The sequence below is a fragment of the Podarcis raffonei genome, chromosome 4, assembly GCF_027172205.1.
Source record: "Podarcis raffonei isolate rPodRaf1 chromosome 4, rPodRaf1.pri, whole genome shotgun sequence".
Taxonomy (NCBI): Eukaryota; Metazoa; Chordata; class Lepidosauria; order Squamata; family Lacertidae; genus Podarcis; species Podarcis raffonei.
The window spans coordinates 96,067,850-96,088,219 of record NC_070605.1 but is presented as its reverse complement, the minus strand read 5'-3'; the positions used below and the strand labels follow the sequence as shown (position 1 = coordinate 96,088,219).

Below are 20,370 nucleotides of genomic sequence, written 5' to 3'. Positions count from 1 at the left end.
TTCTTTTCTGTGAGGTTAGTTTGGCATGGAACTTAGTACAGTCGTACCTTGGAAGTTGAACAGAAGCCATTCCGGAAGTCCATTTGACTTCCAAAACATTTGGAAACCAAAGCGCGGCTTCTGATTGGCTGCACGAAGCTCCTACAGCCAATTGGAAGCCGCGGAAGCACCATCAGACATCCGGGTTCCAAATATGTTTGCAAACCAGAACAGTCACTTCCAGGTTTGCGGCGTTGGGGAGCCAAAACATTCGAAAATTGAGCAGTTCGAAAACCAACTGTAATGGTGCCTGGTGGGTGATGTCTGCTGACAACTCAATTTGTTCTCATGTGTAGGTGCAGAAAAAACCTGATGAAATTCATGAAAGCCTCTTGAGTGATGGGGCAGCGGAAGAAGAGGAAGATTTCATGATTAGGTAAACTGGCTTGTTTGCATTCGGGCAAACCAGCACATTTGATTTTCCTTTTTGGGGAATTGAAGGCTGATTACTTAGAAGAAACTGGGCCTTCCTCAATGAAGATGTTAAACATTATTTTATGTTCAGCAATGTAGTGTTGCATTTTGCAGTGTTGAAATTTACCATGATGGTCCCCATAGTCATTGCCTCCCTCCCAGGAAAAGTCCAGAAATACAGGCAGTTTTGTTGATCATGCATATCTTCAAAAGCAGCAATGCATAGTACAATACCAATTTTATTAGGAACAACTGATGCAGAAAGTTTCTTCACTGTGGACATTATTAGGGGCATTTATTACTCCATTCTTCAGGCTCCCAGAACAAGTAGCAAAGATTTTTGAATGGGCAGAATGATAACACAGGGACATTAAAATGAGCAGAGCAGCCAGAGTGTATTACTTTCAGCCAGAACAGGAAAGAAAGAACAGTTTTAAAATGTGAAAAATTAAAAAGAGAGCCAAGGTGCTAGAGGTGGTTAGGATTGGGGCAGGAGAACGAGGTTCAAATTGCCACTTGGCCATGAATTTCATCGAGTGGCCTTGGGCAGTTACAACCTCTCAACCTAACCTACTTCACATGGTTTTTTTTTGTGAGGGTACCTTGGAGGAAAGAAGGGATAAAAACATATTCAATAAAATTAAAAAGTCCTGGACAAATAATAATTTTGTTCACATGGTACTGAAAATATGTTAAATTCAGCAGCAGCCGAGTCCTCCCCTGGCGATATTATTGCATGGTTTGGGCAACACAACCGAGAAGGGCCATGTCTTGGGGCTGTTCTGCAGACTTCTCTGGGCTCTTGCGCCTTCCTCCTTTTTCTTCTTCTTTTGTCTTGATGTTCACTTTTAAATGCCAGCTGAATAATGCTCTTTTTGAAGTTCTACAGGAGGGACTCAAAAAGCAGAAAACGAAAAGAAAATGGATATGTTAAATATCTTTTCTGTTGCTTCCGGCCATTTGTACGAACGGTTTTTAAGGTAACTGATTCTTTTCATTGTTGTATTTTAGGATAGGATTGTGTTTTTCCTCTGTATTTTAACTTTGAAAGTGGAGTGAAGTATTTAACATTGAGCTTTTGAGTGCTGGGGGCAGGTTGGATGAGCAGTATAAGCAAGACATGTGTAGTTTAAGAGGCTTGTTACTGGATATTTTATTTCCAGTTGTAAAGATCTCAAATATAAAGTTACCTTCCGGCATCTCTGTGGCAATGTTTTGCTGTGCATATTCTAATATGTTAACTGATGAGATTTTTTCCCCTCTCCAGAATAATGATGCTCTCAGTTCTGCGCCACACCAAGACACCGGTTAAATTTTGGTTTCTGAAAAATTATCTGTCACCAACATTTAAAGTAAGTACACTTATCTCCCTGTTAAGTTAAAAACTTTTGTGAGCCATGAAAATAATAGCAGGCTCTTGTTAGCAGAAAGATGTCATTTTTCAACTTTGTCTAGATGGCCTTTGAGAGAGACATTCGTCATCATTGTCTGTGCTTTCAATTCTGTCAGGTCAATTTGTAACTTTTAAAACTCTGTCTTGATTAAAATCCAGTTCTGAGCAGCTTTATTTCACAAAAGGTTTGGTAACTTGAAAGTGTCTCATTGCAGCTAATAAGATCTGGTTCTTCTATGATTCCTAACTATAGAGCAGGAAAGGATGGATCAGGGCCACTTATTACATAATAAGCCGATGCCTGAACTGCAGTTTAAGATTGAGCCGTGGAATCACAAATGTTCCCTTCGGTCACAGTTAAGGGCTACATCAACATCGTAGCTAAGTGCAGTTAACACTAGGCTTTTTTTCAGAAAAAGGTTTTATGTATTTTTATTTTGTACTTTTCAAGTTTATACATTTCACTAATTTTATACATTTCACTAATTTTACAATTATTTTGACATTTCAAAACTTCCTTCCCCCTCTTTCTGCAGTTCCGTAAATTTGTTTTTAATATCTTCTGCATATCCAAATTAACTGAATTTGCTCATTTATTCATCTCTTTTAAATATATACTCTTATGAAACTGCAGGTTATAACAATAATCCTGTCAGTGTTTTTATCTGTTTATAATTTATCTGTATTCTTTTATATATATAAAAAATGTTATCTTAATTTCTTCTTCTTCTGGTAAGTTTTACCATTTCTGCATATTCCATAAGTTTTTGTATCCATTCTTCCTCTGCTGGGACTTCTGCTTCTTTCCATTTTGGGGCAAGTAATATTCTTGCCACTGTAGTAGTATACATAAATAAATTTCTATACATTTAGGTAGGTCTGTCCCTATAATTCCCAAAAGAAAAGCTTCTGGGTTTTGTTTTTTTACAAAGGTTATTTTAAACACCCTTTTCATTTCATTATATATAATTTCCCAAACACTAGGCATTTATCCTCCCCCCACATCCACCCCACCATACCACATATGCAGAAGTCAACCAGGTAGACATCGGAATCTTATTTCAACAGTGGTGACAGGAACAGTGTCTACTGCCACACCTGAGAGCAGCAGGCTAACTTAAGGGATGCTGGGCAGCCACGCAGCACATCGTCTAACACCTTGGTGCCACCCATCGGCACCTGGACTGTACTAATATTAGGTCGAGCCCTTCAATGATTTAGAAAGAGGAGCAATTCCAGTTGAGAATAACGGTCTTGAAATCGGAGAATGACAACTGGCTGCCCACAGGCTAATTCTGCCCCACGCCCAATGTAGCTTTATCTCACATGCCCAAATGATCCTCAAGGTCTGGTTAGAAAAAGAAGATGCTTTTCGACTTCTAAATAAAAGAAGTGGTAAGACTTGATGTGAACCTTATTATATTGCCCGTGGAAAGACAAAATGTCATGTGTCAGACTGGTTCCTGAAAGGATATTTCAGGAAGCACATTAATTCTGCTCTGTCAGTTTTTTGTTAATTTTTTCAAACATTTCTTACAATAATCTTCATGTCAAACAGTTGCATTGTTTCATAAATTGACTTTCCACCTGCAATTCTACAGTGTTTTTTACTCAAACCTCACATCCAGGCAAATCTGAGGTCATGTGTACCATACTTGGGAAGCATGTACTGTTGGGAGATTGCCAAGTTTATCACAAGATGTTGACCATCTGAATGGGGGTTGGATTGTTCTCTGACTGGTGTTTGGGATGGAATGGCTGCTAAGAAGTAGGCCAGCCTTGATTTAGACATCCCCAGGGAAAATGTGAAGCTGGGAATTGTATTGGAAGTAGTGCTTGCCTCAAGTTTCCCATGTGACCTTGACAAGTTTTTTTGGCAACAGCATGTGTGCAACTTTCTTTCTGTCTTTTTATCTTGTAGAAAGTTATCCCTCACATGGCAAACAAATACGGATTCCAGTATGAACTTGTGCAGTACAAATGGCCCCACTGGCTTCATCAACAGGAAGAAAAGCAAAGAATCATCTGGGGTTACAAAATTCTTTTTCTGGATGTTCTCTTCCCGTTGGCTGTGGACAAAATCATATTTGTTGATGCTGATCAGGTAAAAAAGTCTAGTTTTTAAGGAAGCACAGTATGCATCTAAGACTGTTCTTGTATGCATGGGTTCAGCATGTCCCTGATATGCCTGAATGTTGTGCTTCAGGCCAGAACTGCAGTTTCGCTTGGTTAAAGTTTAACCCTAGATTGTACCATTTTAGTCCATTGAGTGGGCACCTTTGAATGCTTCCTTTGATGCACAGACAGAACTAGCACATCCCGGAGAAGATTCAGAAACGTAATCCTTCTCCTGGATGAGGTTTTGTGGAAGAGCTTTTGAAAGTGCAACCCCCACTTGAGTATTGGAGTTCAGGTAAAATCTTTCCCATGTTACATTGTTGATTGCGGGTTCCCAGCTCTGTACACTTGGCCGGGAAGTCATTGCCATCAAGGATATAGCATTCGTGACACCATTTCTGATGAAAAGCTCTGCTTGTAACGTTTTCACCCCAAGTGGGCCTTGGCATTGCTAGGGTCACGCTAGGCATCCTCTTTCAACTGGGAGCTGGGATGGAACTGCATTCCATAATGGTTTTGATTCCTGTTACCTGTGCCAGAGATGTGTGTTCAACGTATGGAGTATGGTAGTTCAGTTCTCAGTGATGTGCTGATGAGATGGGTGAAGAAAGCTTTGAAACACTTAAAAAGCCAACTTCTCCTCCCCCCCTCCCCCTTAGGTCTCTGTTCAGCTTTTCCTCTCCCCACCCGCAGTTATCACAGCTGGCCTCCTGCCTCGCTTTACTCTTTCCCAGCACTCTGCTTCCAATCTTTAATTGGCCATGCATTCCATGACATCATATAGAGTGTAGGCGTTACATCATCCTCTCTCTCTCTCCTACTGTTTAGATCGTAAGAAGCGACTTGAAAGAACTCCGAGATATAGATTTGAAAGGAGCACCCTATGGCTATACTCCCTTCTGTGATAGCCGTCCAGAAATGGATGGCTACCGTTTCTGGAAGTCAGGCTATTGGGCTTCACATCTTGGAAAAAGGAAGTACCACATTAGGTAGGAGAACTAAACAACCCAATCTCTCTTCTCTGCAACCTCCTTTTTATTGTATGTAGAAATTAGTTAAAACATTTTTTATGCCAAAGTTCTCTATTGAATAATTCACTAAGCAGGATATCCTGAAGTACATATAGACAAAGCATGGAACCTCTATGGGTTCTTTTTATGTGTTGAGACCTTATTTTGGCATCATGTTTACACTTCTTTTGGATACAAAGAAATGTGACTTTAATACATTGCTCTAAAACTTGTCGTTTTTATAGTGCTTTGTATGTTGTGGATCTGAAGAGGTTCCGGAAGATTGCTGCAGGAGACAGACTTAGAGGTCAATACCAAGCCCTTAGTAAGGATCCAGGCAGTTTATCCAACCTAGACCAGGTATGCTGCAACTAGTGGTGTATGTATGTCACAAAACTATTGTCTCGCTTGCTCTTGCTACAGTGACAGTAGCAGTGTCAAGGAAAGAAAATACACCCCTTTGCTTTTAGCATGGCCTAGTGCTGTTTAGCTACTGTGTGTAACATTTTACTATTCACAATATTCAGCTTGTATCTTGGAACTTCAGCAGCAATGTTAACTGGTGACGTGTGTTTTTTTCAGGATCTTCCAAATAACATGATTCATCAGGTGTCCATTAAATCTCTTCCTCAAGAGTGGCTGTGGTGTGAAACTTGGTGCAGCGATGAATCCAAGAAAAAGGCTAAAACCATTGATCTGGTGAGCTACTTTATAATAATTCCCCTCTCCCCAATCATACACAATCATAGTGAACATTTTATCCATCCTAAAGGAGAATACTGTTGCATGGTGTCTTGAAGGCAATCCTGCTGTAAACTGTTGCATAAGGAGGCATTTCTTCAATCCACACTGTAATCCACCCTATGGTAACGTCAGGAGGAGGTACTTAGCACATGTACTCATTCCATGCCCTTCCTCCATTGGTGCTGTTATCTAAACCATTGAACCTCTTGGCTTGCCCATCGGAAGCTTGGCGGTTTGAATCCCCATGACGGAGTGAGCTCCCACTGCTCCGTCCCAGCTCCTGCCAACCTAGCAGTTCGAAAGCAAGCCAGTGCAAGTAGATAAATAGGTACCACTGCAGTGTGAAGGTAAATGGCGTTTCCATGTGCTCTGGCTTCTGTCATGGTGTCCTGTTACACCAGAAGCGGCTTAGTCATGCTGGCCACATGACCCGGAAAGCTGTCTGTGGACAAACGCCGTCTCCCTCGGCCTGAAGCGAGATGAGCGCCACAACCCCATAGTCACCTTTGACTGGACTTAACCATCCAGGGTACCTTTACCTTTTAAAATTGAGCAGCTGAACTTTATACGTGTTTAATCTGCAAGATACAACCCATGCTTTCTTTCTTGGATCTAGAAAGTCAGTCTTCAAATAAATGTGGTGTATCATGGTTCAGTGATTTATTTCTATCCCGTGGTGTAAGGGGTGCTTGTGTCCCATCTCACGTTAGGTAGGATCCCAGTGGCCAGTTGGTGAACAGATCCCATGGAATTGTGGTTCACTGTAACCCAGACCACAAAGACTATCTCTGTCCCGTTTGTGCCTGCAAGCAAATGTTAAATCACCAAGAAGTAACTTGACTCAGAGTTGGGCCACTGAAATTAATCAACATGAGGTCCATTAGTTTCAATAGATCTAATATAACTTGGTTGACTACCACCCAAGGTGTCTCAGGAAGGGAAAATTGCCTAGCAACACTTTCTTGACTCTTCCAGTCAATCACCTTGATACAGGTGTGAATGTCTTTCAAGAAGAGCATTGCTATCCAATTTTATATCTGTTCATCAGATCTCCATCTTTAAGAATCAGATTGTCTGCTGTGGACTCCCTTATCAGATTCACATTCTTGTGCTTTTGGTGAAGTTGACAGAAGAGCTTGTTTGGAATGAGGCAGTTTTTTAAAAAAAGATGAATGGTGGGACTGAGGGCTCCTGGGGGGCTGGTGACAGATGGTTCTGTTTATAAAAAAGAATGTTATCCAGATGTGCAGGCTGCCTAAAGAGCAGTGATTGAAAAGCATGGCATGCTGTTCTCCAGAAATGTATTAATACGTGGATTTTTTTGCCAACATAATTTGTATGGCTGCTGATGTGTCAGCACAGCTCCAATTCCAATTCTGCTATGGAACCAGAATGGTGTGTATTTTAGGCCTTAATGTGAGTCCCGTATGGAAAACAGATACGGGAAGTGGGACAACACTGAAACCTGGGAAACATAGATTTGCTTCCCTGCTATGTCGTCTCTGCCCTTATTTGTGACTTATCCCCAGGGTTTCCTCCATTCTAAAGTGATAGCTGCAGGAGGACTGTGCCATGTGACACTTCTGGATCACAACAACAGACCCATAATCTGTTTGTAATATTTGTATTTCAGTGTAACAATCCAAAAACCAAAGAACCCAAACTAGAGGCTGCTGTCAGGATAGTTCCTGAATGGACAGAGTATGATTCTGAAATACAGCAGTTTATAAATCAAATAAAAAAGAAGAAAACCGTGAGTCAGTCTCAACAAAAAGGTGAGGTATAGAAACATTTGCTCATTAAAGACCTTTGGCAGGGGGAAGGGGGTGATAAGCAGTAAGTTCCAACATTTAATTGCCTATCAGGACTGGTGAATTTGCAATGCTGGGGTCCTCAGAACCACTGGTGGAGGAAGGGGGGTGCAGTCAGCCCTGGGTGTCATCCTTGACGGGGGTGACATCGCCCCCCTGCCCCCAGGTGCCGGAGCAGCTAGCTCCGCCTCTGCTCAGAACCATGCAAGGATGCCTTTCTTAATATGTGTAGGGAGCCCTCATGAGTTCAGAAAGATCATTGTTTCAGAAAATTACCCTCCAACTCATGGATGGCAATCAAACTGGCAACAAGGGTGTGCTGCAGCCTCCCCAGGCCCTAGGTGTTTGCATATGCAAATAGAGAATGCCAAAAGAGTGTTCCCGCTTTCCTATAATCTTCCAATACAGTCCAAGGTAGCTGATATTAGAATTTGAGCTGTTTGCTCTTTCCTTTTCCGGAATGAGTATTACTGCCTAATAAAATCCAGAGATTCTCCAAGCCCCTGTATAATTGTCTGTGGCCCTTATTGTGAGTTAGTTCCAGAAGTAGAACAGCAAGCTCTGGAGTAACTTCTGGTTGTCTTGTTTCCTATGTGAAGGAATCAGCTTGCAATAGAACCACCAACTTGGATAGAAAATTATGGCTAAGTAAATTAATTGTGATTCTAACGGTGATGAGAAAATGGCACGAAGAAAAGTCTCAGCTTTATTCAGTTCTTGTGTGATCTTGCAGTTGTTCTGTGTACTCAAATAATTATTATTTTTTTGTTTTTCATTTACAGATTCCAGCCATGATGAACTTTAGCACTATTTGAAGAGTGTCCTGATGACACAGCTACTGGCCATAGACTGGGGGTTAGTGGTAGTTTTTGTGGATGTATGTAAATACTACAGAGATGCTCTATATTTTTAAATAAAAACTTCTGGCATTTTATTGGGACTTGGAACGGAATAACAAGAGTGGAAAGGAAACCTAGTAAAGTGTGGGCTGTGCAGTTTGTCATTCAGTCCGATTGCCTTTCCACTTCTTTCGTTTCCAAAGGCATTACAAATTCTGGTGCTACATTCGCTAAGTGCACACTGCTTTTGTTTCACATTACACAAATATTTTGTTGGAGATCTCATGTAATAATTTTGAAATGTCTGTCTGTAGTAAACAAACACCCCCATCACATACTTTTCTTTTTAAAGCTCTATTCCATCTTTCTTCAGAAGCTTCCAAGGAGGCTGATCTGAGACAATACTTGAAGTTGCATTGCTTTTTCTGTATGACGTGTCTGCGTGCCTCTTTCTCGTGTATGATGTCACTTTCACTGAACTTTACTCTCCTGGTGCAAGAAATCAGTTGGGTCCCATTGCGTGGAGAAAGTGCTGAATTTTGGAGGGTTCAGCTCGCCAGCTCAGCAAGGACTGAACAGTCTTGGCACTTGCTAAATCTCAATATTCCCGCTGGACTCTGAAAGAGATGCTGCGTAAGATCAGCAGCTGCTGCCAGGGAAAACAAAGTGGGAGCCCCGAGTCTCACCAAGAGCAGCCACTTAAGTGATGTGGGGCAAGCAAACTGCAACTACCTCCGACGTTACTAAATGAAGGACTTCCTTTGCAGACACAAATCCTCTGGCATCTAGTTCCGGCCTGCAAACTTAAAAGTTGATAATCACTCTTTGCAACTTCTAAAAGCAATTGGCTTAGACCCCAGAGGAAATACTGGAAGTAGTGGATACTCGCTCCTGCACCCCCATATACTTTTAACCTTCTTTTCAATCTACCTGCCTAAGTTTCCGTTTTGGTTCTCCCAGATAGTCTAGCTGCCCAGAGTGGCTGGGGAGACCCAGCCAGATGGGTGGGGTATAAATAATAAATTATTATTATGATGTTCTTAGCTGCTGCTGGGCCCAAAAATATTTGTCTGCCTGCTCTGCCAACCTGGGGCAAACATGGCCATTGTTCTGTTTGCTGCCCTGGGTTCCTTTAGGAGGAAGGGTAAGATATAAATTTAATAATAATTTCCCGTCTCAGTTTCATCTATAAAAAGACCCTCGTTCAGCTGCACCAGATTCCAGTTGATAAACCTTTTCCTGCTTCCACAACACTTTCTGTGACTGTTTTGAGAGTCTTTGCTGATACACTCAGATTTCTCTACCCCTTCTCTAAAATGCCTCTCTTTGTATAGATTAGCAAGGTGTCTCTTTTGCAATCACTCTTTCTTCCTCAGTCTTATGTTGCTTTGTCTTTTACAATATCAGCCTTGTTACCACTGACGTCTGAAGGCAGCCCTGCTTAGGGAAGTTTTTAATGCTTGAGGTTCTATTGTGTTTTTAATATTCTGTTGGGAGCCGCCCAGAGTGGCTGGGGTATAAATAAATTATTATTATTAATATTGATGGGCATATGGTTTCCTGGAGCCTCCTGATCTTTAATTTTATGAATTTTTGTGACACTAAGCCAAACTAATCAATCTCCTTCCTATCTCTCTGGTATAAAATGATGTATCAGGCTGGAACTAGATGTTACAGCAAACAATGGACTGCCATCTCCAAATGGTACAATAAGAATTTAACATAAAATAAAAATCAAATTATTCCCTCTTTGTGCAGTAAAATTTACTTCTCTCCTGTTGTGCATCATTTTGATTTCACATCCGAGAAACTGTAGAGGAGAAACTGAGATAGAGCAGGAGCTGTAAAACCTCCATGAAATGCGAGGGAGATGGAGCTGTTGCTGTAGAGATTTCTTTCACAGGGACCGGGGCTGCTTCTATTATCAGTATTATCCAATACCGTGAGACAGTGGTTAAAAAGCAACGTTCTACAGTGTCGTCTACTCTGGTTATTGTAAAACTATGGCACAATTATTTACCTTGGTATTAATCTTACTTCATAAAAAAAGATGACAGCTTGAAACAGATATAATTTAGACACAGCTTTAATCAAAATCTTTCTTGAATAATTTGCATTTTATCTTCAAAACACCTTCTTGGCTTTCATAACATTTTTAAAAAATAGAGCTTTATTCCAAGACATTTCCAAAGTGCACCCACACTGCAATGGTATATATGTTAACTGATACTGGCTGGTCTTTTTTCACTATAAATCCTGCACTGAGGTACTCTTGTTCAATCTAATTTGCAGGCCCTAATTGCACTTCACCCAAGAGCAATGCTAGTAGCTCTCGAAAAACCCAAGGATAGCCCAAAACAACTGAAATACACACAAATAAAAGCAAGGGCCTCTCAGGAGCCCTGCCCCATTTCAAACAATAGGCCTAAAAAGGAATTATTTAAATTACTGTTCAGCATAAATGCATAAGAGCTGCCTTAGGCCACACTTTTGACATACTTCCCTTGGACGCAGGAAAAGCATTAGGTTGGCACTGGTTACATTACTTAGGAAGATTACTGAGAGCAAGATCTGATGTGCAGTTCAGATGCATGTGCTCACAATTCCAAATGTCTGTCCTATGCCAGAAAACGTTATAAATTAAGAAGCCATAGGAGCACTTCAACCATTCAGTACTTATCTGCTGTTTTGGGATGTGTGAAAGAGAATGCGCTTGACCCGAACTGGACATAATTGTACTCCACAAATGACATGGCTTGGTAACAGCAAATCTAGCAAAAGAAAATATGCAGAACTTACTCCATGCATAGCTCTCACTTGCAAGAACTGGTTAGGGGTTTGTGGATTACTGAATACCAGTAGTACTGTAGGCTACAACATTAGCGGAGTTACTCTTGAACTTTTGACTTGAGAGCTGGAGTGAGAAGGTGGTGAAATATTTAACTAGGCTGCTCCGAGCCCAAAATGCACTAAACTCATTTCTTAATGCTCAAAAATTGCCTTCTGGAGAGAGGCTAGATTTTTTTTGAAAGCCACTTTTGCAGGTCCATCATCTCATTATGAAAGGACTCTAAATGCTGTTTTGAATGCATTTCACAAGTACCAGAGTAATGCTAAATTTAAGGCTATCAGAAGTGTCCCAGTTCCTGCAGCAAAGCTAAGATGGAAGTCAACTTTGGTTTCCTATGACATCAAGTAGCTCAGTGGCTTAACAGAATGAAAGAGTGCCTTCTTTCTATATAACTTATGTACCCCAAATGCTTCTTGGTTATATGCATTAGTTAAGGCAATGAAGCACTAAAAACTGCCATTTGGAGGGGTCACATTTTCATCAAATTTTAAAACACTGTTGATATCCTCATCCCAACACTGTCATCTTGACAGTTTACTTACACTACACATCTCTTTCCGTTTTTCCTTTTTAAGAAAAAAATAATAATCTAAGATCAGAACTAGTTCTGCACATTTGGGGCAATGTCTCAGTCGTTCTGCTCAAATGTCAAGCATATGTTGAGTGAAAAGCTCAAAATGGATCTATTTAATTAACACCAACTAAGAATATCATTCTATTTAAGTATCTTTCTGAAGCAACCATAAAAAGAAAAGAGGTTTTAATCCAAACGAGAAAATTGCCCTTGTAAAAATAAGTTAGAAAAAGCCCACAAACCAGCTGCAGTCGTCCTATATTGGATAAGTAAAGAGTCCTAGTGATGCTTCTCTGGGGAATTATCTTAAGCACTAGAGTGGCTTTTTAGAGGACTTGCATGTTGCATAAAATCCTCCTAAAAAGTAGTATGGGGACAGTTACCGTATTTTTCGCTCTATAGGACGCACTTTTTCCCCTCCAAAAATGAAGGGGAAATGTGTGTGCGTCCTATGGAGCGAATGCAGGCTCCCTGGCTTCAGCGATAGCAAGGCAAAGCCTCCGAAGCCTGCGCTCCGGAGGCTTTGCGTTGCTTCCGCTGAAGCCAGGAGAGTCTGCTCTTTGAGGCTGGCGGTGGGGAAAGCAGCGCTTCCCCCATCGCCAGCCCCAGAGATTGGGGGGCAGCGGGAAGGCAGCGATGCCTTCCCGCTACTCTCCAACCCGGGTTGGAGGCTGGCGGTGGGGAAAGCAGCGCTTCCCCCATCGCCAGCCCCAGAGATTGGGGGGCAGCGGGAAGGCAGCGATGCCTTCCCGCTACTCTCCAACCCGGGTTGGAGGCTGGCGGTGGGGAAAGCAGCGCTTCCCCCATCGCCAGCCCCAGAGATTGGGGGGCAGCGGGAAGGCAGCGATGCCTTCCCGCTACTCTCCAACCCGGGTTGGAGGCTGGCGGTGGGGAAAGCAGCGCTTCCCCCATCGCCAGCCCCAGAGATTGGGGGGCAGCGGGAAGGCTGCGATGCCTTCCCGCTACTCTCCAACCCGGGTTGGAGGCTGGCGGTGGGGAAAGCAGCGCTTCCCCCATCGCCAGCCCCAGAGGATGGGGGGCAGCAGGAAGGCGCGCAACGCCTTCCCGCTACTCTCCAACCCGGGTTTGAGGCTGGCGGTGGGGAAAGCAGGGCTTCCCCCATTGCCAGCCCCAGAGGATGGGGGGCAGCAGGAAGGCGCGCAACGCCTTCCCGCTACTCTCCAACCCGGGTTTGAGGCTGGCGGTGGGGAAAGCAGGGCTTCCCCCATCGCCAGCCCCAGAGGATGGGGGGCAGCAGGAAGGCGCGCAACGCCTTCCCGCTACTCTCCAACCCGGCTTCGAGGCTGGCGGTGGGGAAAAAAGCGCTTCCCCCATCGCCAGCCCCAGAGATTGGGGGGCAGCGGGAAGGCGTGCGACGCCTTCCCGCTACTCTCCAACCCTCCTGTGGGCTTTTGGGGGAGATGGGGGAATTCCCCCACCTCCCGCAAAAGCAGGCAAAAGCCAGGCGCTCTTTAAAGGGGCTCCGTGGCTTCTGCTGGCTTTTCTAGGAGGTGGGGGAATTCCCCCACCTCCTAGAAAAGCCCGCAGGAGCCGCGCACCCTTTAAAGAGCGAGCGGCTCCTGGGGGCTTTTCCCCAAGGAGGGAGAAGGGACTGACTGGCCGAGTCAGTCCCTTCTCCCTCCTGCGGGCTTTTGCGGGAGATGGGGGAATTCCCCCACCTCCCGCAAAAGCAGGCAAAAGCCGTGCGCTCTTTAAAGGGGCTGCACGGCTTTGCTGGCTTTTCTAGGAATTCCCCCACCTCCTAGAAAAGCCCGCAGGAGCCGCACAGCCTTTAAAGAGCGAGCGGTTCTTGGGGGCTTTTCCCCAAGGAGGGAGAAGGGACTGACGGGCCGTTTCAGTCCCTTCTCCCTCCTGGTCGAAAAGCCCGCAGGAGTCACGCGGGGCTCCTGTGGGCTTTTGCGGGAGGTGGGGGAATTCTGCCACCTCCCGCAAAAGCAGGGAGAAGGTCTTGGAGTAGCGCACAGGCTGCGTGCAGCCTGTCCACTGCTCCCAGAGCTGGGGGGGGAAATCATATTTTTTCCTTGATTTCCCCCCCTGAAAACTACGTGCGTCCTATGGTCCGGTGCGTCCAATCGTGCGAAAAATACGGTATACTATCTATACTCAGGCCAATCCATATCCTGCTTTGAAGAGGCAGGCTTTGTCCTAACCTGAGCTATGTTTACAGAGTGCCTCAGAGGTGCCAACAGCGTGCAGAAGTGATGGAGAAGCTCCTCCGATGTCTCCCAAGAAAACAAACTTTTCCTCTTAGCAGAAATGAAAACTAGATTGCTTTTCTCACTGTAGCGACGAGAAAGCATAAAGTATCCCATCGCGTTCCAAAGGTCATGAAGAGTTTAGTAAAAAAGAAGAAGAAAAATTAAAGTGCTTTGGGGAAACAATTGCTTCTCTGGTGTTAATGTGTCTTGAGTTGAAGGTCTGAACCCACTTCAGAATAAGGGCTCCAAAGACTTCTGCAGCCTTCCACCTCTTTAGAGATCTAACACCCAAAAGTACAAAAATAACCAGTACTAACATAACTGTTGTTTCGCTCTCCATTGTGGACTTGCTTACTCTTTAGCCTATCACTGAAAAGCTGGCATTTATTTAAGTTCAAGGACCGAAACTCCTAATTGAAATTGTCTAGAAATAAAAATAAAGAGTCCTAGAAACAGAAAAGGAAGGCGGTGGGGTTGTTTCTAATTGAAGTGGAATTTAAATTTAAAAGGTCCTCCGGAACTGAATGGGTCAAACCCTTGCCACGTATTCCAGCCTCTGTGGAAGTGGTTTCCTCCTCCTTGCTGGCTTTCTGCATCCAGCGGGTCTTCCCCTGCGTCAAACTTACTCCGCATCTCTGAAAAGACACACACATGGCAATGAGGTCTGTAGAACTGGACACATCAACCAGGCTCTAGGATATTTCATAAACATGGTAGACCACTAGAATTTCAATGGGTGGGTAGCCATGGCATGCCTTCCATCCCAGTAGGCCCTAAATGTCAGGTAATCAGCATTTTTCACAAGTGGAGTGATTAAGAAACCCGAGGTAGCCAGCCTGATACCATCCACATGCCAGCTGCCAGAATCCATCACCATTGTGCTAGTTGGGGCCTGGACACGGCGGCATTGGCTACGCGTCCGCAATGAAGAGAACTCCTGCTTTTCAAATAGAGATGAAAAGCAAAACATGTTGGCTGCGTGGGTCTATCGTTTTGAGAACGAACAAGTCCCCAAACAAGCTGCAGGCCCACATACCTGGATCAGTGAGCACTTCTTTGGCAGCTGCAATATCAATAAACTTCTTCTCTGCTTTCTTCTTCTCTTCCTCATCCTGGAAATTATCTGGGTGCCACTGCATTGCTAGCTTTCGGTATGCTTTGACGATTTCTTGTTTTCTCGCATTCCTGCAGAGAGCGCGGGAAGAATCAGTTCTCCAACTGTCTTCACGTCAGGGTAAGTCTTGTAACGCACGCACACACAGAAACGGGACACCTTTGCCAGCACCTAAAGCCCTCTCCAATCTTTCAAAGGGATCACGGGAAGAGAAGTAAGCTCCACCCCCAACATCCCCACAGGAGACATTTCCATATTGAGTGGGAAGGTTTGAAGGGGCTTTCTAAGTGCATTCAGCTTAACATAGGATTGGGTGCCTCTGCAGGATCAAGCACCTTCTGTTATTATCAGGGTAGCTGATCATTCAGAGGTATCTTAAATGCATCCATCTGAATGCACTTAGAAGCCCCCTTCAGACCTAGGCAGTGCAAGTGCCTCTCATGCCTCTACAATTTCCCACCCCTTTGCATGTTACTTGAATACTTCAATAGGACTCAAGAATGCTTGAATTCTTTAGGGATTTTTTTTTTTTAAGAGACAGTTTCTCTGGTTATGCACAGCAGAGAAAAAACAAACATGAGACCTGCACTAGACAAAAAGGGATACATGGGGAGTGGGGAATAAGGGTAACATCCAACTGTGCTCAATCTATAGACATAGTCTATTTCAAACAAACCCAAAGTATTTCTTCAGGGCATTTTCATCAGTCAGCATCTGCAGAAAGGGCATCGCAGCCCAAAACTTTCTGATAACTCCCACAAAGTCATTACCTTTTGAACGCTACCAGTGTTCTTTGGATTTGGGGCCACGTGGAACACTTACAGTGGTACCTTGGGTTACATACACTTCAGGTTACATACACTTCAGGTTACAGACTCCGCTAACCCAGAAATAGTGCTTCAGGTTAAGAACTTTGCTTCAGGATGAGAACAGAAATCGTGCTCCGGCGGCACGGCAGCAGCAGGAGGCCCCATAAGCTAAAGCGGTGCTTCAGGTTAAGAACAGTTTCAGGTTAAGTATGGACCTCCGGAACGAATTAAGTACTTAACCCGAGGTACCACTGTACTTTGAATTTTGAGGGACGTTAATCTAAGTCTGCTTGTTTCTTACATAGGTTGCCATAAACATTAACCAGGCATCCAATAATGTGTTTGTCCCTTCATGAGGAGGCTGAAAAGCTGGAGCAAGAAAGCCAAGGAGCTTCTGGGTCCCTGTAGACATAGAGGGGCAGCCTGACCACATCCTTCACCCTAGAGCTGCAGGTGGGGAACCTCTAGCCTACAGACCAAACTTGGCCGGCATGGCTTCCCCCCATCCATGTCCACCTGCCCCACACCTGGAGACGGGCAGGAAGAGATGTAGAGATGTACCATCAGGAGGCTTAAATGGTGCTTCCAACTGTTCACTGGCAAGGGCAAGCAGACTTTGGCTTTACACCCATCATTATCTGATGATGACGACGATGATGATTTATTTGTATACTGACCTATACCCACGGATCTCAGGGTGGTCCACAACATAAAAATTGCTATATTGAAAGGTTTTTGGCAGAAGGTAACTGAAACTATCAACAGAACTGTACGGAACAACCTTACATTTACAGAGCAAGATATCCTTTTGAATTATATACCCAGCACATGGAACCTCACAAAAGGACAATACAAGTGGACTCTCTGTGCCCTTATCACAGCAAAAAGACTGATACTGATGAATTGGAGAAATAAAAATGTGGCTCCCTTCTACGATTGGATTGAAGACATATACATACTTATACAACTTGCATATAAACGCAGACTTGCCATGGACAAATTCAAAGAATTCCATTCTTACAAATACTGTAATAGGTTAAGATTACAATAGCAACTTTGTAAAATAAAGTATACAGTTTGGGGTTCCCCCCTCCCCCCTTTATTTTCCCTTCTACACAGGTGCTGTTTCTTTTATTTACGTCTCATCATGTTTAGTGCACATATCACCATGTACTTTTTGAACTTCCAATAAAGATGTCTGGAAAAACAAAACATAAAATTGCTGATGGGCACTAGAGCTGAAGCCTGTTTGATTGGCTGCACGATCAGATGCCTGGCTGTGCTTTGAAGCCCCAACAGCCACCTGATGTCTTTATGATGCCGTGTGACTGACAGGTGAGCAGCCCATGAGGCTAGTTTTGGCAGAGCCAAAAAGGTTCTCACCCCTGCAGTAGAGCGATGACAATGTAAGAAGCACCTATAGATCCACTGCAATATTTTTTTATTCTTGCTAATGGAACCTTGTTCCCATTCTAAAGGCCAAGCTCCTCCTTTCGTTAAACCTCCTTTCGTAAAAGTGTGCCATAATCTGGTTACTTTTCATCTGAAGGAAAAGCAGTTGTGCAGAGCAACAACTGCTTCTTGTCAAAACCAGCTTCTTGTCAAAAGTCTCTCTCTGCTTCCAGCTGCAATTTGCTTCCTCGAGGGGTGCTGTTTGCAGCAAACTGCACAGGGGAGCAAGCATAATTCAGACTGGGGACCCCACACAGCAGCTTTTGCTAAGAGTGAAAAGTGGTCAGGTGAGGACAGGCAGAGAGCAAAGAGCAACTCTGCACCAAAGAAGTCAGGTGAGGTGGGAGAAAGCCTTCCTGCCCAACTCTTGTTGCTATGCTCTTAAATCTGTACCCTTTTAAAGATGTGATTTTGCACACGGGATACTGGTATTTCTAGAAGACACTTCTGAGCCATCGCCTCCCTTACTTTCCAAGTTGTTTCAGCCCTTGGTCTTTTATATCATTCTTTTTTTCCTTGCATGGCTATTTGCTTTTCTGTAACACTGGCTTTGTTCTTTGCTTAATACTTCATCCAGCCTTTAGCTAATGAGGCTTTTTGGTGCTGCCTGTTCAAATGAATTTGCTCTCCGCTCAAAATTAAGATTGCTTTAGGACGTAGTGTACCCCTTTGGAGGCCAGAGCTTATCTAATCACGGTTCTCTCCAGTACGTGTGTGTTGTTGGTTCTTTTGGATTATATTTTCTATTGATATTTTAGTTTTGTTATGGCTTCTGGCCAAACAAATAAAAAACTATGCACTTTCCTTAGGAGGTTGAAGAAGTCTCTAAAGTATTGTTGCGGGCGGGGGGAAGAGAAAGAAAGTTTTATTTGGAATAAAGAAATAACCATTCATTTTGGTCTGCATAAAAGATGGTCTAGCAACAGGGGAAAGTACACAGTTTTAGGATTAAACATTCAGGAGGACTTCCTCATGGGCTGTGACAGTGGAACAGACTCGCGCAGAATATGGATGAACTGGATGAACACAGGAATAATAAAAGGAAGTTTCTTGTACCTCACCAATCTTACTGCGTTGCCCCAGCCGCTCTGGGTGACTTCCAACATATTATACAGAAACACAACAACACAACAGAACATCACACATTAAAAGCATCCTGACACAGGGCTGCCTTCAGATGTCTACAAAAGATCATACAACAGGGCAGGCATCACTACTGAGAAGGCCATCTGCCTGGTTCCCTGCAACTTCACATCTCACAGTGAGGGAACCACCAAATGGCCCTCAGAGCTGGACCTCAGTGTCTGGGCTGAATGATGGGGATGGAGATGCTCCTTCAGATATACAGGGCCAAAGCTGTTTAGGGCTTTAAAGCTCAGCACCAGCACTTTGAACTGTGCTTGGAAATGTACTGGGAACTGGGTGAAGATCCTTTAGGGCCAGTGTTCTATGGTCCCAGGAAGCTGCTTTATACTCAGTCAGACTACAGGTCCATCTAGTTTATTGCTGTCAACGCAGCTGCTCTCCAGGGTTTCAGAGAGGGTGTCTCCCCCAGTCCTATCTGGTGATGCTGGAGAACGGATCTGGGATGCTCTGCCACGGAGCTACAGCCCTTTCGCACCCATTGGGGATGCTGTAGTAGTGGATTTCTTGTATCGGCAGGGGGCTGGATTACAGGAGCATTGAGGCACCGTCCAAATCTACAGAACAAGCTAAGTGACAAGAGGTCCATGCTTGAGACTGAGAAAATGGCAAGTAAATGAAGCCAGTGACTATATTTCCCACTCGCCTATGCAGTGACTCTTAAGTGTGGCTCTGAACATATATAAGGGAGTGCACAAGACAGACTGGAAGGGGCAGCGCATGTGACTGATGTTTCTTTCTGAAGTGCCACCTGGAAATGTTTGTTCTACCCATATAGGGAGGTGAGCCCTGCATGGGACACCCACTCCTGGTGAAATGGTACGGTCTGGACAGTTATAAAGAAACATGAAGAAAGGGAAGTGGGAGTTACTTGTTCTTCTCATTTCCAATGTATTGCATCATGCCTGAAACCACTCAAAGATAAACCACAATCCTTGTTCCACAGTCACTTTTGGAATGTTGCAATGGTGCTTTTCCTGCTGCCTCCTTACAAGAACTGTGCTCCATTATATTGCCTAACTGGTTTATAATGAGAGAGATATAGAGAACGGTGGGTGGTACTCAACCAAATTCTTGCACTAGCACAAGGATTAGTGCTACTGCAATGGGATCCCTCTTCTCCTCCTCCTCTTGTGCATCACCATCCCTGAATCTGCTCGAGGGCTGGAGAAAACCCCACAATAGATTTGGGCAGCAAACAGTGGGAGGAGAGGCAGAGAATGCTCCATTGTGCAAGGATAAATCCTTTCACTGCAAATGCTTGCATTAGTGCTATGTTGAATACAACCCAACGACTCCATCCTCAAAGGATGTTCTGCTCCCTTCAGGAACTATAATTCTATAAATGCCACATGTAATATGCCAACAGACTCAAATCCATGCATAGCAAGGATGTTCACAGGACAGCTTTGAGCACATGAAAGACTTGTAAAAGGGGTGTGTGATGTTATGAGGACCTGGAGAAAAGGCAAGATACAATGGGCAAGAAGTAATATGCATAAACTTATAGACTATCAAGTACTCACCTTTTTACTCCTAAAATTTTGTAGTAATCTCTCTTCTGAGATTGCTTGAGTAGCCGCTGGGCTTTCTCTAAGCCTTCCAAAATCTGTTGGTCACTGTCATTGTGGTCCTTAGCAGTTTCATAGTCTTGAATAGCTACACATAATAAACAAGGACACGCATACACTTAATGATCTTGCAACAATTAATCTTCAGCAGAGAGGGCTCAATTTCACATTTTAACTTATTCACTGGTTTTGTTCGGAAAATCGAGTCTCAGCTAAATAAGCCAAAATAACACTCTTCCCTTTGCACAAGCAGCAAAAAAATTAAATAA

General features: G+C 43.8%; 2 protein-coding genes across 5 annotated transcripts in view; one reads left to right on the top strand and one right to left on the bottom strand.

The window, feature by feature from the left end:
- Positions 1–8,798, top strand: part of UGGT2 (UDP-glucose glycoprotein glucosyltransferase 2) — a 76,288-nt gene extending 67,490 nt beyond the window's left edge. For 2 of the 3 annotated variants that reach the window (XM_053384579.1, XM_053384580.1), the window contains 9 exons: positions 336–415; positions 1,335–1,433; positions 1,721–1,805; positions 3,768–3,950; positions 4,793–4,953; positions 5,220–5,334; positions 5,557–5,673; positions 7,352–7,493; positions 8,312–8,798. In XM_053384579.1, the coding sequence (XP_053240554.1) occupies positions 336–415; positions 1,335–1,433; positions 1,721–1,805; positions 3,768–3,950; positions 4,793–4,953; positions 5,220–5,334; positions 5,557–5,673; positions 7,352–7,493; positions 8,312–8,334 (1,005 nt within the window). In that variant the 3' untranslated portion in view covers positions 8,335–8,798. Of the gene's footprint in view, positions 1–335; positions 416–1,334; positions 1,434–1,720; positions 1,806–3,767; positions 3,951–4,792; positions 4,954–5,219; positions 5,335–5,556; positions 5,674–7,351; positions 7,494–8,311 lie in introns of those variants that run through there. The other variant, XM_053384581.1, reaches the window with a different exon arrangement.
- Positions 8,799–10,438: 1,640 nt separating this feature from the next.
- The window catches only part of DNAJC3 (DnaJ heat shock protein family (Hsp40) member C3), a 47,261-nt gene continuing 37,329 nt past the window's right edge, over positions 10,439–20,370 (bottom strand). For both annotated transcript variants that reach the window (XM_053384588.1, XM_053384587.1), the window contains exons 10-13: positions 20,057–20,189; positions 15,049–15,197; positions 13,918–14,647; positions 10,439–12,187 (exon numbers count right to left, since the gene is read on the bottom strand). In XM_053384588.1, coding sequence (XP_053240563.1) covers positions 14,493–14,647; positions 15,049–15,197; positions 20,057–20,189 — 437 coding nt within the window. In that variant the 3' untranslated portion in view covers positions 10,439–12,187; positions 13,918–14,492. The remainder of the gene's footprint in view (positions 12,188–13,917; positions 14,648–15,048; positions 15,198–20,056; positions 20,190–20,370) is intronic.